Consider the following 14,004-nt stretch of genomic DNA (forward strand, 5'->3'; position numbering starts at 1 on the left):
AGGGAAAGATGGGTTAAGTTCTACATGCAAAATAAAGAATTTTGATAATTGGAATATTTTAGGTAAAACAATTCTCAACTGTCCTAATGGGCAATGGGAAACTTGTGAAAATATGAAGCTGTTCAGTCTTATGAATAAAATCATCTTAGTGCTGGCTGTTGCCAGATGCTTGACAAACTGAAAGCTGTGAATCACTTTTCTGCCTGCTCTTCCCAAACCAAACCCAGGATCAGTATTTGCCCTTTGTTGCCTCTGATAATTGCTGACTTGAGCTCAAACCCCTGATTGATTTCACATTCTGAAGTAAAGAGCGAAACGGCCTTTATAAAATAAAGCCACTGAGTATTATGCAGATGTTGCTCTGCAAACATACCAGAACAGTTTTGTCTGATTAGCAGTCAGCAATCCCTAGCCTATGACATGAATAAAATCATTTGTTCTTTTCACACATGAAAGCATGGCAGCTAATCCTCTTCATATTTCTAAATTAGGAGAATGACAACAAGCTGAGCTCGGGTCTTATCAGAAAACCTACAAGATCATTTCTGTTTTACCAAACTCAATTAAGTATTGCAGATGCAGAGCTCTTTCCTTCATGGGCTCTTTTCTCCTCCCACCACTTTACCCCACCTGTGTTCCCCGAGCTGTTTTCCAGCATCAGGTGAACAGTAATACAAGTCAATCATGGGCCAGAGGTGGGAGGGAAGGCTGCCAGACATTAACTCACATCACTGAAAGATACTGAGAGAGCTGAATAGGGTAGAAGAGTAGCTTATGTTGGGAGGAACCACTGAAGGTCATCTGTTCCAACCCTCCTGCATTGGGCCAGCTTAGATGAGAAGCTGATTATAAAAGCAATCAAGTGGTAGTAGAGAAAATAAATTGTTCACCTGGAGACATGCTTATGTCTCAGTCCTAATTTATCTCCTGCCTTCAGATACTTTCTCCGTGTCTCCTTCTGTCACACTCAAACTAATCTCATCCCATTTATTTATTCTCAGTTACCACAGTTGGATAGTACTAATTGTATCCAATGCTTTTAAAATAACTTAGCCACTACTTTCAGCTATGTAAACAGCCTTATCCCACAGTTTGTTTGTGTCACAGGTTTGTTGATCAGAAATCAGGGCCAGCAGTGTGGCTTCTTAGTCTGGAAAGGTAACGTTTTTTTTATGCTGGTTCAGTAGACTTGGGAAATCCTCTCTGAACTTCTATCAGGACCCGAGATATAAAGACATGAAGGACACCCTGCAGGGCTTTTCAGTCTCCAGAATATACATGCAGGTTTTTCCAATTGCCAGCAGATACAGTGGTATGAAAAAGAGAGACACCCCATAGTTGTGATAAATAGCTCTAAGAGGAGATCTGGAATAGCAAGACCATTACTACTCCCATCTTGTGTAGCTTTCAAATGAATATTTTTATAAAGCTTTTTTTTACCCTGGACCTGAGTGAGGAGACTTTTGTTGGTTCCCAGTGCTGAGTGCTGCCTTAAGACATTAACTTCATTGTCACGAGGTTAGAATGTCATGCTTCCTGTCATGGTCCAGACTGAGCCATTCTTAAGCTAAAGTGACTTATTCATTTGAGCAGACTCTGCTCAATACCTGTTTCTAACAAGACAACTTTAGCAGGAAAAGTTGAGAGCTTGCTTTTAATGAAATCCTGTGTTTTACTTCTAATTCAGATAGGTGATTGTCATTATTACTGAAGTAAGAACACTTATGTCTCAATTCACTCCGGAAAAATATCAAAACTGGGTCCTTATGAGCAGTGAATGGCATGCTTAGGAAAGAGCAGGCACAGCTCTTGTGGTGAGGCAGCCAACCATCTTTACATCATTTTTACCTGAAGAGAGCTTCAACCTGTTAAGCAAGAGAAGTACTTTGTTTTTATGGAAGAAGTCTTTCCTATGTCCTACTGCTTATAACATTCCCCCATTCCCTAAAAATGTATGATCTTTGAACATCTGTGCTTAAGGAATGTTGTGGTTTCATACTGTCAAAGCACATTGTTGTGAAAATCCATTGTAATAGAGCTGTAGACTTTAACATAAAGAAGATTCAACAAACTGTCATTGCTTAGTTAAGAATGTATTTCTTAATTAAAAGAAATAAAATCCACAGCACTAGTTGAGCAAACAGACGAAGAGAAGTTTCTGCATAGAGATAGAAATTGCTAGTTTAAGTCTTTGGCTTGTTAACTAGAATTTACCATCCTCAGCAGAAGGAAAAGCTTGTGTTTTTTTTCCTCTGAATGTGTGACAACCCATAATTTAGGGAAAAGTTGAGTTATTCTGGCTGTGAAAGAGGCCATAATTGTAGAGCAGTTCCCTGTTAGCAGCAACTGACAGGTCTGGTTATGCCTCCTAGCTGCAAGACTGAAATACATGGTCTGATAGATTTGTGAGACTTACTGTTGAAGGAAAGGGATCAATACTCTTTGCTTTTTGATAAATATTATCAAGGTCTTTGGTCATTACTAAACCCTGACAAAATAAACAGTATATTTGCCAGAGTGTTGCTACTAGAGTAATTTTTCTTCTCATGTAGGTAAAATATTCTTCATGAGTTAGAGGCCTTTGGTTTAAATTCTTATGTTTTGCTCTGGTTTTTGTTGCAGCTGCAGCTGGGAAGGGTGACTCGGGTTCAGAAGCACCGGAAGATCCTGAGGGCAGCAAGAGACTTGGCACTAGATACCCTTATAATTGAGTATCGAGGGAAGGTTATGTTACGACAGCAATTCGAGGTCAATGGGCATTTCTTCAAAAAGTAAGAGTACTATGAAGTGATTAGTGTGAGAGCATCATGGCACGGAGAGACTAGTGTCTCTATGGGATAATGCACACTTGCAGGGCCCTTGTCAGCTGTGCCAACCATAGAAATATGAAATCAAATAGCCAACCTCAGCTTGATGCTCTGCTTATGGGCCAAAACCCTCTGAAGTGGGCGTGTTGAACTGTGGTGCTGGAAGGGCACAAGCATCCAGAGCAATAGCACTGATGGAGCTCTGCTTCCAGTGAAGTGAGGGATACCTGTATAAGTGCCATGAGAGTTGGGTACTCTGGGATTGAGACATTCTCTTACTTCTCCAGGCCATATCCCTTTGTGCTGTTCTACTCCAAGTTCAATGGTGTTGAAATGTGCGTGGATGCCCGCACCTTTGGTAACGATGCCAGGTTCATCAGGCGTTCCTGCACTCCAAATGCAGAGGTAAATTCTCTCTTCACCATCTCTGTAATTGCAAACAGAAGTTTTACACAGGCCTAGTGCATTCCCTTTTTATGAATATTCAAAGTTAAGGTGCAGTAAATGGGGAAAATTCCCTGCATCTTGTGCTTGTTTGATGGTTTATACTTGGGAGATGAGAAAATTGGGGAATGTGAGGTTTTTCTTTGGAAGGAATGAGATTTTTCTTTGGAAAGAGAGGTTTTCTGAGGTTTTCCTTGGGCTGCAGGATGTTAGTGTTAGCAGGTGGTACCAAGTGGAAAAGCACAGGATGAGACAAGAGCAGTGAAGCAGGCTTTTCCCTAGGGAGAGTTTAGGATAATTACTCACAGAATAGATAAGAGCTACTTGGCAGAAGGAGGCTTCCCTCTTGGAAGTAAGAAGTGCAACTTGTAGAGATGTTAGTTTCTCTCTACTTTATTTAACAAGGTTCGTCATGTGATTGCTGATGGGATGATCCACCTGTGTATCTATGCTGTTGCCACCATTGCCAAGGACACAGAGGTTACCATCGCCTTTGACTATGAGTACAACATCTGGTGAGTCCTTCACCTCACCCAGGAGCTCTCCACTGCCCTCCTGGACTGGACATCTTCCTCCAGCCCTTTCCTCGCATTCTACATTTTGCTCCGTTTTCTACTGAATTGCATTTTCCGGCTATTCTGTCCAGTTCTGCTGGCATGTTCTCCAATAGAGGCCATAAGGTAGCCTGCTGTCCTTGCTTTGGCACGTGGTGAGATGTGTAGTAGGAGTTGCATTGATTGTCTCTGTACAAGGGTTGAGAAATGAAGAGTGACACGAATTATGTTTGTGTTTTGGAGCAGCAACTATAAAGTGGACTGTGCGTGTCACAAGGGGAACCGGAATTGCCCTGTGCAGAAACGTAGCCCAAATGCTGCAGACCACCTACCTCCACCTGTTTTAGGCACAGTGCTTGGGGCAGAAACACGCCGTCGAAAAGCCCGTCGAAAGGAGCTAGAAATGGAACAGCAGGGCCTTGCATCGGATGAGAACAGCAGTCAACAAACAGAGGAAGTTACTGAGACACCTGCAGCAGCCAGTGACAATGAGGTAAAACCCTGGACACTGTCTTCTCATCTTCTGCTGGTGTGGAGTCTGCAATGCAGCACTGGGGGCTTCAGAACAGAAACCACAGGAGGCCTTTTTAAAACGTTTAGCACCTTAGATTATGGTGGGAATCTTTTAACCTGAAAACAGTACTGGGTTTTCTTTGACATACTAAGTCTGGGCTTTTCTTCCAGGTGGCAGAGAAAGAGGAGAAACAAGAAGAGGAGAAAGAGGAGCCTGTAGATGAACAGGGAGCCTTGGTGCACAACCGACGGGCAAGTAATTCTCTCACTCTGGGTATCATCCCCCATTAGACTTTCTTCATGCAGTGGCCAACAGAATCCAGTTGGTTGTTTCAGTTGTTTGAACACAACTTCCAACTCTCAGTGGTCTTCAGTAATTTGTTTTTTTAAAAAAAAACAGGTTGACTCCACATCAGAGGGTTTATGTTAGAGTACTGCAGATTAGAAGGTACAGGACAGATTTGTTTCCTGGTTGAAAGGCTTAACTGTTACTTTCAGGGCTATTCTGTAGTCTAAAATACACCATTAAAAAGACGATCAGCACTGGGTTCAAAAAAGGGCATTGCACCCTTTTTTATGTTACTGCTGCCCTTTCTTAGTGCCAATACAAGAATTTATGAAGCCGTGTGATAAACCAAAACCTGATTGATGTTAAATCTTGACCCTTTTGTTGGGTTAGTTTGGATAATCTATCTTTGTTCCTTCTATGGGTTCCTAAACATGTTGCCATGTGGGAAAAAGGTAAGATCAGGTTGAAAAAGTTGGTAGACTATCAACAGCACTATTGGCACAAGTCAACAAAATTTGCTGTTATTCTTTATTAGGAAATCCCTTCGTGCTCCCAGATCAATGTTGTCTTCTTAATCAAAATATTTCTTAGTGCTTGTGGCTTTTTAATAACACAAGTCACTTCTTAGCTATCTCTACTGAGTAGAGCTGGGGTTTTTTTCATGTGCTTCTGACAGCTCCTGGGATTGCTTCCTGGATTAGAAGGTTTAATGCATGTGAATGGAGCTGTTCTGGCTCAACTTAATGAATTGTTTTATAAAATAAATATGAACAAAACCAACCAACAATGACAAAAAAAAACGAAACAGGGAATAAAAAGCACTCCAATCCTTCTACTGGCCAGCAAATATCTTGGAGCTAGGAGTTCCCTGTCTTTCATTTCTTCACCAGATACCTTAATCACCCTTCTGATAATTAGAGATACACGTCTTCCATGTGCACATTTCCTGAGAATGCTTTAAATTATTTAAGTTAGCACAGCAAATTGGGCCATCCAGTGGGCAGATCCTTTCATTATCTCATGGATTTTTTTAGAACAGGCAAGATGAAGCAGTCAGTTTCTGTTGGAACTTGGATAAGAGCAGTCTTCTGTCAGACTGGACTTAACATTAGAGGGAAGATTTCATTTTAATGTGGGGGAGCTGATCTCTTTCTGGGTCAGTATAGTTCCAGAAGATGAAGTGACTTGTTAGTTTCCCATCAGCCTGTAAGCCCTGTTCCTGTGCATTTCACCAGTTAATCGCCTTTAATGAGATTCAGTTTTCTATACTTGGCACTAGGTAAATACCTGTATCTATATTTTTCTCAGTCTCTTTTTTTTTTTTACATGTAGTGAAATTTTTGAACCAAAAACTGTAAAGGCCAGGATGCTGGGGTTGGATACTTCTGTGTGCATCAGGAAACTTTCTCCTCCATGACAAGTCTCAGAAGACACTTGACCCCACTTCTTAAAATTCACTTGATCCAGCCTGTTTTTTTGCCCATCACTGCAGCAGTATTGTAGTGGGCCTTCTACGTACATAACTAACAGTTATTTCTGACAGAGCTGGTGGTTAGATGACCTCTCCTTTCTGTTTACTTAGTAAATACCTTTGGTTCATCTCTCAGTTCTCTCCTGTTCTGTTTTTCTTGTCTGCTAGTTAAGCTGCTTAGTCAAGAGCTTTTCTTTTTGAGCCAGGTGATCTTTTGATATCAGAGAAGGAATTACTCTGGATCATTTTAGACAGTTTGTGTGGGGTGTTACACTTGCTGCAAATTCTTCACCTCTGTTGCTTCTGGCTTCTGTTTGCTTCTAACGTTCAGTCATTAGCAAGTAGCACCACTTGTTTCCAGGTCGTCTCATCACTATTTATTCTTTCTGGTTTTAGTTCCTAAAAATTATGTTTCCTTGTGGCCATTTTATAAATACAACTCAGTAGTATCGAAGTGGTCCTATTTAAGAACAAAGTCTAGTTCTTCTAGTTACTCTATGAGTACATGATTATGTTGTTGTTATTCTGGGAAATTTGCCGTGTTGAAAAATGCAAATATCTGAAAAGAACGGCTTCCCTCTGTCCCCTTTCTGGCTCTTGTCACTGCTATTTGGCAGTTGTTTTCCTTCCTGTGCTGCATCATCCTATATCTGTTCTTGCCTCCTCCTTTCTGTTTGCAGTGCTGACTTAAGTTTACTCTTGTGTTCCAGTCCCGAGAAGACAGGAAGGTAGAAGCCATCATGCACATGTTTGAAAACTTGGAAAAGAGAAAGAGGAGACGAGAGCAACCACCAGACCGTAACAGCACTGATGCTGAAATCAACATCAGTTCTGAGGCTCCTGAGCTGGAGGAAGTAAAAACAGAGACTCCTGAAACCGAAGATGGAAGCTCAGCACCGAGTGCTGCTGCTCCAAACGTTTCTAACAGTAGCAGCAGTACTGGGGTGAACACACGACGGTCTTCACAAGCAGTGGTAAGATGAAGATGGATCTGTTTAATAGCTTGTACCAGGCTCACATGCAGCATGTCTGATGATAAGATTGTTCTGGTTGGGCAGGGCTTCACTGGGTCTCTAATCTGGTCTGAGTCAGGCAGGGTCAGCTCTGAGGTCAGACCAGGTTGTCTGGGGTTTTACCCAATCTGGTTTTGAATACCTTCAAGAATGGAGATTGCACAGCACCTCTGGGAAATCTCTTCCAAATCATGACTGTTCTCATGGTGAGAATGTTCTGCCTTGGTTCTGGTCTGAGTCACTCATTTCAGTGTATCTACGTTGTCTTTTGACTTCCCACTATGTGCTGCTCTATCTTCCTGGGGGCCTCAGTTTGGATTTAGGAAGACTGCTGTTAGGTCACCCTAAATCTTCTCTTTGAGCTGGATGAGCCCAGCTCCTTCATCCAGTGGGCCCTTTCTGTACCAGTGTGAGCTTAAGTTGGATACATAACTGCAGTAATTGAGGAATTATTTTGCTTTTCCTGTGTTTTTTTGTCACGGGCTGCTTTGAATCCATGTGCACCCATTAAGTGGCAGGGCCCAGATACTTGTCTGGAATGATACATGTCAGCTCAGGTTAGGGGTAAGAATAGTTACCTTGAGACAAGTGGCAAGTTTCATACTGCTGCTTTCTCCTTTAAGACCAATATTCTGGTTGATGATCAAGGCAAAATGATCAAGTGCCAGTGTTTTAGGAAGTCCCCAGAGCCATCTTATGAGGCGACACAAACAGGGCCCAACCAGACTTTACAAGCCAGGTAGTGTCAGTAAAGAAATCATAATCCTTGATCCTGTATGCAGAGAAGAGGAATACTCCTGGAGATGCTTAGACTAACGACATTTTTGTCATAGGATGCTGTCCCTGAAAAAGCAGTTACTAAACCAGCTCCAGCAAAACCCTCCAGGCCCCGACCAAAAAGTCGCTTCTCTCGATACCGGACCAGTTCAGCACAAAGACTGAGAAGGCAGAAACAAGCCAGTTCCCAGCAAGCTGAACTCACACAGGCTGTCCCAGAGGAAAGAAGCACTGCCAGCTCAGTAACCGCAACAGATGTCAGCAATGCAGAAGGTCCAGGAGAAGGCAGACAGATGGCAGGGTCTGACCCAACTGCTGTCCTGGCTGCGGGATCTCAGTCTAATCGAGCTGCAGTGAAGTACCCCAAAACTAAAAAGGTAAATATGATTGAGTGCTCAAACTGGAGAGGAGAAAAAGGTTTTGTGCAGCCTTTGGGGAAGAGCTGGCTCAGGGGAAACAGTTCTTCAAAATAGTTGGAATCGTCTGACTTTCTATTTACTGCATTATTTGTTCTATTGTGGCTAAGAGCCCTCATTGTGGTTCAGAATCTGGCTGCTCAACCCTGTACACACAAAGATTAGAAAAATCAATTAGCTGATCTTTACAGCAAGTCTACATAGACCTCAGATACCAACAGTGTCTACCAGCTGGTACAGATGTAACAGGAGGGGTCTCCTGTTTGCGTACAGCAAAGGGTCCAGAAAGAGGCAAATTGCACAGCGTGGTGTATGCAGGGAAGAAATTGCTTCCTGCTTGAGAGGCCCTGGGAGGGGAGTGCTGGAGGGGACTTGGCAATATAAGGAGTTGGGTGATGGAGGGTGAGCCCTGGGTAATGGAAGCAAAAAGCAGTTGTTTCAGTACTGGTTTGCAGGACAGTGCAGGGCTTGGAAGATAGCTGGCAAAGACCGTGAGGGCAACAGGCTGTTTGTCTTGTTCCTGCAGGGGAGCAAGGTACTAACAGAGCTAGAGACAGCTGCTGTGTTTGGATCTATGCACAGTAAGCTAGCAAAAACTTTTGGAGACAGCATGGGAAAATGGTTGTTGTGACTCTGATGGCATCGCTGGCATTTCAAAACTAGATGCTGATAGTTTGGAAAAGAGCACGAGGTTTTGGGCCCAGAAGAAAGGATGTTTATTAGGAAAAGTTGGATGCATACGATCTCAGAAATTTTTCTGCGTTTTCCCAGTGTCTTAGGAGGAAGGAGAAAAAGACTGTCAACCAAAAAAGTTACCTTAAATCAAGCATCACAGAGGTGTAGTAAGACTTGCTGGAAAAACAAAACCACATTGATATAACCAGGGTGTTACATCTTGTGAAGGACAGTAAAACAAAGGTTCTCTTGTGTATACCAGCAAGAGAATGAAGAGAGAAAAGTGAGGCCTTTATGTAGTAAAGATTAGTTGGAATTTAAAAATAAGTTTAGAGTGGCATAAAAATGTGTTTGGTGTGGGAATCAGTTGCAGTATCCTTTGGGGATGAGGTGGGATGGCAGGCTGGGGAATACTTGTTTAGGACAAAGTAGACAAGGTTAGTTTTCAGCATAGAATTGAGGAACAAAAGGGAACGTGACTGCAGACTACAATGTAAAAGCTGGGAGGAACTTTCAAGGAAAAGGAGGAAAAACTGCAGAAGCTAGCAGGCAGCTACCCCACACTGGGCATAAATTAGCCATTAATACCATTAGGTTTGAAGCTAGAAACTAGTTTTGATTAAGGTGATCGAGTTTTGGGAAAACCTTCTAAGAAGATGAACAGCATCAAATCAAACTACTTCTGCAAAACTGGGTTAGCTGTTGTGCTTGTAACAGATGAGAATGGGGTTTAAGGCAGGAAGTCCTGGCTGTGTGCTTTCCTGATGAGGAGGAGGGAGGTTTTTGCATGTGTGCTGACCTGAGCATTGCTTCCCCTTACACCCTTGTGTCCTATTGCCTTTCTTCTCCACCTCTGCTAGTTGCATTGACACGTGTGTGTTCTCCTCCAGTATCTGGTTACAGAATGGCTGAACGACAAGGCAGAAAAGCAGGAGTGCCCCATTGAATGCCCTCTGCGCATTACTACAGACCCAACAGTTTTGGCAACTACCCTAAACATGTTGCCAGGTCTTGTCCACTCCCCGCTAATTTGTACCACACCCAAACACTACATTCGTTTTGGTTCACCTTTCAACCCTGAGAGACGTCGAAGGCCCTTTCTGTTGGATGGAATGTACAGCTCCTGTAAAAAGGTATGTTTGCTCATGTCTTACCTTTAGGGGCTCTCTGGTCTTACTGGCACCTTTGTAAAGTTGTGTCTTCATTGAGTCTGTTTCCATGTGTATCTGCTGACCCTTTCCAAGCTGGGATTCAGTCTTCATCCTTGCCTTTTACCATGGTAGAGCAATTTTTCTGTGACTCCCTTCTTAGAAGAGTGTACTTTCAGGTCTGCAGTGGCTGTTTATTATCCAGCATATGTGATTCTAGGAGTTTTAGTTGTTGCCCTTAGAATGTTATACTGCTTTCACAGTCAGAGGATGGTTGGTGTTGTGGGGATGTGGATTATGTTGCAAAAGACCTCACGAATACAGTGCTTCAGACAAGATCCATTGTCTTTGGAGAGCCTTTGATGTTTAGCAAAGCTTTGAATTTGCCTGTTCAAAAGAGCAAGCCCACAGCTCTTTGTTTGGGATCATAGACTGTCTATCTACAACAGATACTTGTGGCCATGCAAGAAGCCTGAACTGAGCCCAGCTGAGGTCTTCATTCCTCCAGAGGTGGTGTGTGGCCAGTAAATACTAGTGTTTACCCATCTGCAGGAAAACGGTAGTTCAGATTAGTTTGCTCAGTCAGATTTCTATCAAAATTTGTCTTGCCTGTCACCTGTTAGCTTTGCTCAGAGGTTCTTCCAGTTCCTATGTGATGACCTGAGAACAATTTTATGGAAATCTTTTCTGGTCTTCCAGCTTACAAAGTCAGTTACCATGTCCTGGTTTCTTTGCCTTCTTTGAGGGAGTTGTTCCAGAAAGAAACTTAAGACTTGCTGTTTCAACCTTCAGCTGTTTTTTTGTTGAGCAGTGACAAGCACATAAAAAAGAAGCTAAGGTCTCTCTTGGGTATTTCCTTCAAAGGTAAAGCTCTTGATAGTTCATATGTACTTGTGTCAACAAAACTGTTTGTTCCCATGTGCCTGGGCAATCTCCCCATGCATCTTTAAGCTGAGAACACCAAGGATCAAGCTGCTTTTTTGAACCTTCACAGTGTACTTGAGTCTCAGGGAAGAGAAAAGCATCCAGAGCAGAACTGGCAGAGTTATTCCAAATTCTCTGCTTTGATGCATTTGCTGTACAACTAGCCAACAAGCTCCCAGTTCAGTGAAAACTGTTGTCATGGAACAGGTCTTTCAATCTTGTGCTACATCTGGGTGTTTTCTAGTCATATGATAATTCTCACTGCTGGAGAGGGACTGGACTAGTCTCACTGTAGATGACTTTAATTTAGTCTGTGTCTACTCTAAAGGTGAGTGTCCAAAGCTGGATGTTGTGTCACAGCTGGGGTATTTTCAAAGCAGGGAAGTTCGTCAATCTTACAGCCTTATACCCAACTTGTGCACCCCAGTAGGACAACTGAGTTTTCTCTGACAGGTCGATCTGTACTTGTGTTCAGTTTGTGATTCACTGTTTGGTAGAACAACCCATTAGTTTTCTAGCTTTTAATTTTAGAATTGATTGTTTCTGTCTTTATATGGTACTTTATTCTAGCCTGTACTGAGCTGAGTCCTGTTTTTTTTGCATCTATTTCCCAATTTAGTAGGAAAATCTTGAATACTGTCTTCTAGCATGTTCTACTTTGTCCCAAGTTGGCATAATCTGTAAACTTAAGCACACTTCTTGTTCTGTTATCTAAATAATACAATACTGAAAGATACTGTGACCAGAACAGTTGTTGCAGAAAGTAGTTTGTCAGATTTCTACTTTTTGAAAGTAAATAATAACTGTTCTAGTAAGGGTTTTCATCCACTTTGAAGGAGTTTCCAAGCTTTTTCATGGAGAGTGCCTGGCTGCATTTGGTGTTTTTATAACTAGCAGTCTGGAGATGTAGGAAAAGTCTACTTCTCATGTTCAGGAATGTTTAGAAAGCTCTCAGAGGGAAGTCCTTCTTTTCAGCCAACTGAGGCCTAGAAATGGTCTAGAATTTGATGACATTGTGCTCTCTAGACCTGATCTTTCTGTCTTGTCTGCTTCTGACTACTCAGTCAGGAAGGTTGATTCATAAAGGCCATTGAAATAGATCACATATTTTCTTGGATTGTCAGCAGGCCCCTTCCTTAAACTACTGAAGACTGTGCCAAAAAACCCTCAGCAGATGATCCCAGTTTGCACCCAAAGCATGCCAGCGGCTGAACCTCGCAAGGAAACTGAGCTGTGCAACCTGCTCACGTTAATCACACATTGTACAGTGACTTGGCCAGCAGAGCAGATGCCACATTTGAGGTAGCAGTGATCCAGACTGGCTGGCACTCCTCACTTTTCCTGGTGGCCGCAGTGGAATCCGTAGAGTTCTATTTGAACAGAGAAGAAGCATCTGCTGTACAGTAATAAAGCCATCAAAATAGATCCTGTCACCTGCTCTTCGTCCTCACATTGAAGTTCTCACTTTAAGGATTGTGGCCACTGAGTTTCTGATGCACTTTCATGGTAGCATTGAGGATTCATAAGACACATATGTGTCTCTCCAATAGGACACATCCTGCTGGCACGCAGGTGAACTGTGGATTACTGGAAGGTAAACTTAGATTTTAAACCTCTCTGGGAGAAGAAAACACTGGTAAAGTGAGTCCCTTGGTTAAACTACACAAATGTAAAATATTCCTTGGGTTTTTTTCAGCAGCTTGCTCTCATTTTACTGAATCACCTGGTTTGTTTTCCCTTCTATTGTGGCAGTTACTTTTAATAGTAAAGTAAGCAAAGGTTTCCTGCCTGCCCTCAAGAGTCAGTTTGTCTGAAGATACAGGGTTAGCACACCCACTGCAGCAGCTGGGACTTCAATTCATGTTCATTTGCAAGAGATGTGAAACATTCTTCATTGTCTGTGTTCAGAAGACCACTCTGACTCTTATCTTTTTTATTAGTAGCTGAAGAAAGATCTGTCTGTATTGTTATCTTTTGGTTTTTGCCCCTTTGAAAGCTTCTGATTGAATTTTATCAGAATTATTTTTTTTTTCCTTTTCTTTTTGGCAGCACATACAGTCCTGGAAGAATTGTTATGTGATTAAAATCAGCCATTTCTCTGCTGGAATTGTTAGAGCAGAGTCTATGTTAAGCTCTAATATGCCCTAGAGGAGCAGAGGGACAATGTCTTCTGGGTGGGAAACAACTATTTTGCAAAAATCCAGGTTTTAGGGTAGTTCATCATATTTATCTACTTTTTTTTTTTTTTAATTAAGATGGCTTTTAATAGTTTTTGGCTGTCAGAGTTTTGCATTTTATCTGTTTATAATTTGCTGTTATCTTTGTTCTTGCTGAAGAGTCCTCATCCTCAGAGTACATCTCCCTCAAGAGCACATAGTCATACACCACAGTAGGTGGTAGACTCAATGCTAACAGCTGAGTTCTAGGAGGTAATATCAGTGTTCTGAGCAGTCTGCCCTGCTGTTTAGAAGTGTAGGAGTTGGAGTGCATCCTGCAAGATTCCATAGCAAGTACCAGAGGGGTTGCACGTTTATGTAGTCTCCTTCTGTTTCAGCGCTGGATCAAACAAGCCCTGGAAGAGGGAATGACTCAGACCTCACCAGCTCCACAAGAGAACAGAACTCAGTGTCTATACCAAAGTAACGAGAACAGCAGTTCTTCCAGCATCTGCAAAGATGACACAGGTAAGTGTTGAGCACCATCAGGGCAGCGTGGGTACTTGAGTGAAACTGGGGAAGCTGTGCAGGATGACATCCTGTGTGTGCTGCTGCTTGGTGGCACAGTTTCATGGCAAGGTGAGAGGTTGCTTTGTCATTCCTTCCAATTTCTGCAGACCCGTTCTAGCACATGTAAAGTTTCTCAGTATTTTCCCCATGAAAAGATACTAGTTTTACCTTGTATCATCAACCTCAGGGCCCAGTGATCATTGTCTGTTGGGGGGGGAGGAGTACAATGTTATCTCTTTTCAGCAGG

At 42.4% G+C, this 14,004-nt stretch overlaps 1 protein-coding gene across 2 annotated transcripts in view; it reads left to right on the top strand.

Moving 5' to 3' along the window:
• SETD5 (SET domain containing 5) overlaps positions 1-14,004 on the top strand; it is a 39,924-nt gene that overhangs the window by 10,826 nt on the left and 15,094 nt on the right. For both annotated transcript variants that reach the window (XM_009999297.1, XM_009999298.1), the window contains 9 exons: positions 2,623-2,771; positions 3,095-3,212; positions 3,657-3,766; positions 4,052-4,298; positions 4,490-4,570; positions 6,789-7,052; positions 7,925-8,245; positions 9,850-10,092; positions 13,586-13,715. In XM_009999297.1, the coding sequence (XP_009997599.1) occupies positions 2,623-2,771; positions 3,095-3,212; positions 3,657-3,766; positions 4,052-4,298; positions 4,490-4,570; positions 6,789-7,052; positions 7,925-8,245; positions 9,850-10,092; positions 13,586-13,715 (1,663 nt within the window). The remainder of the gene's footprint in view (positions 1-2,622; positions 2,772-3,094; positions 3,213-3,656; positions 3,767-4,051; positions 4,299-4,489; positions 4,571-6,788; positions 7,053-7,924; positions 8,246-9,849; positions 10,093-13,585; positions 13,716-14,004) is intronic.

Source organism: Chaetura pelagica, unplaced genomic scaffold, assembly GCF_000747805.2.
Source record: "Chaetura pelagica isolate M959 unplaced genomic scaffold, ChaPel_1.0 scaffold316, whole genome shotgun sequence".
NCBI lineage: Eukaryota > Metazoa > Chordata > Aves > Apodiformes > Apodidae > Chaetura > Chaetura pelagica.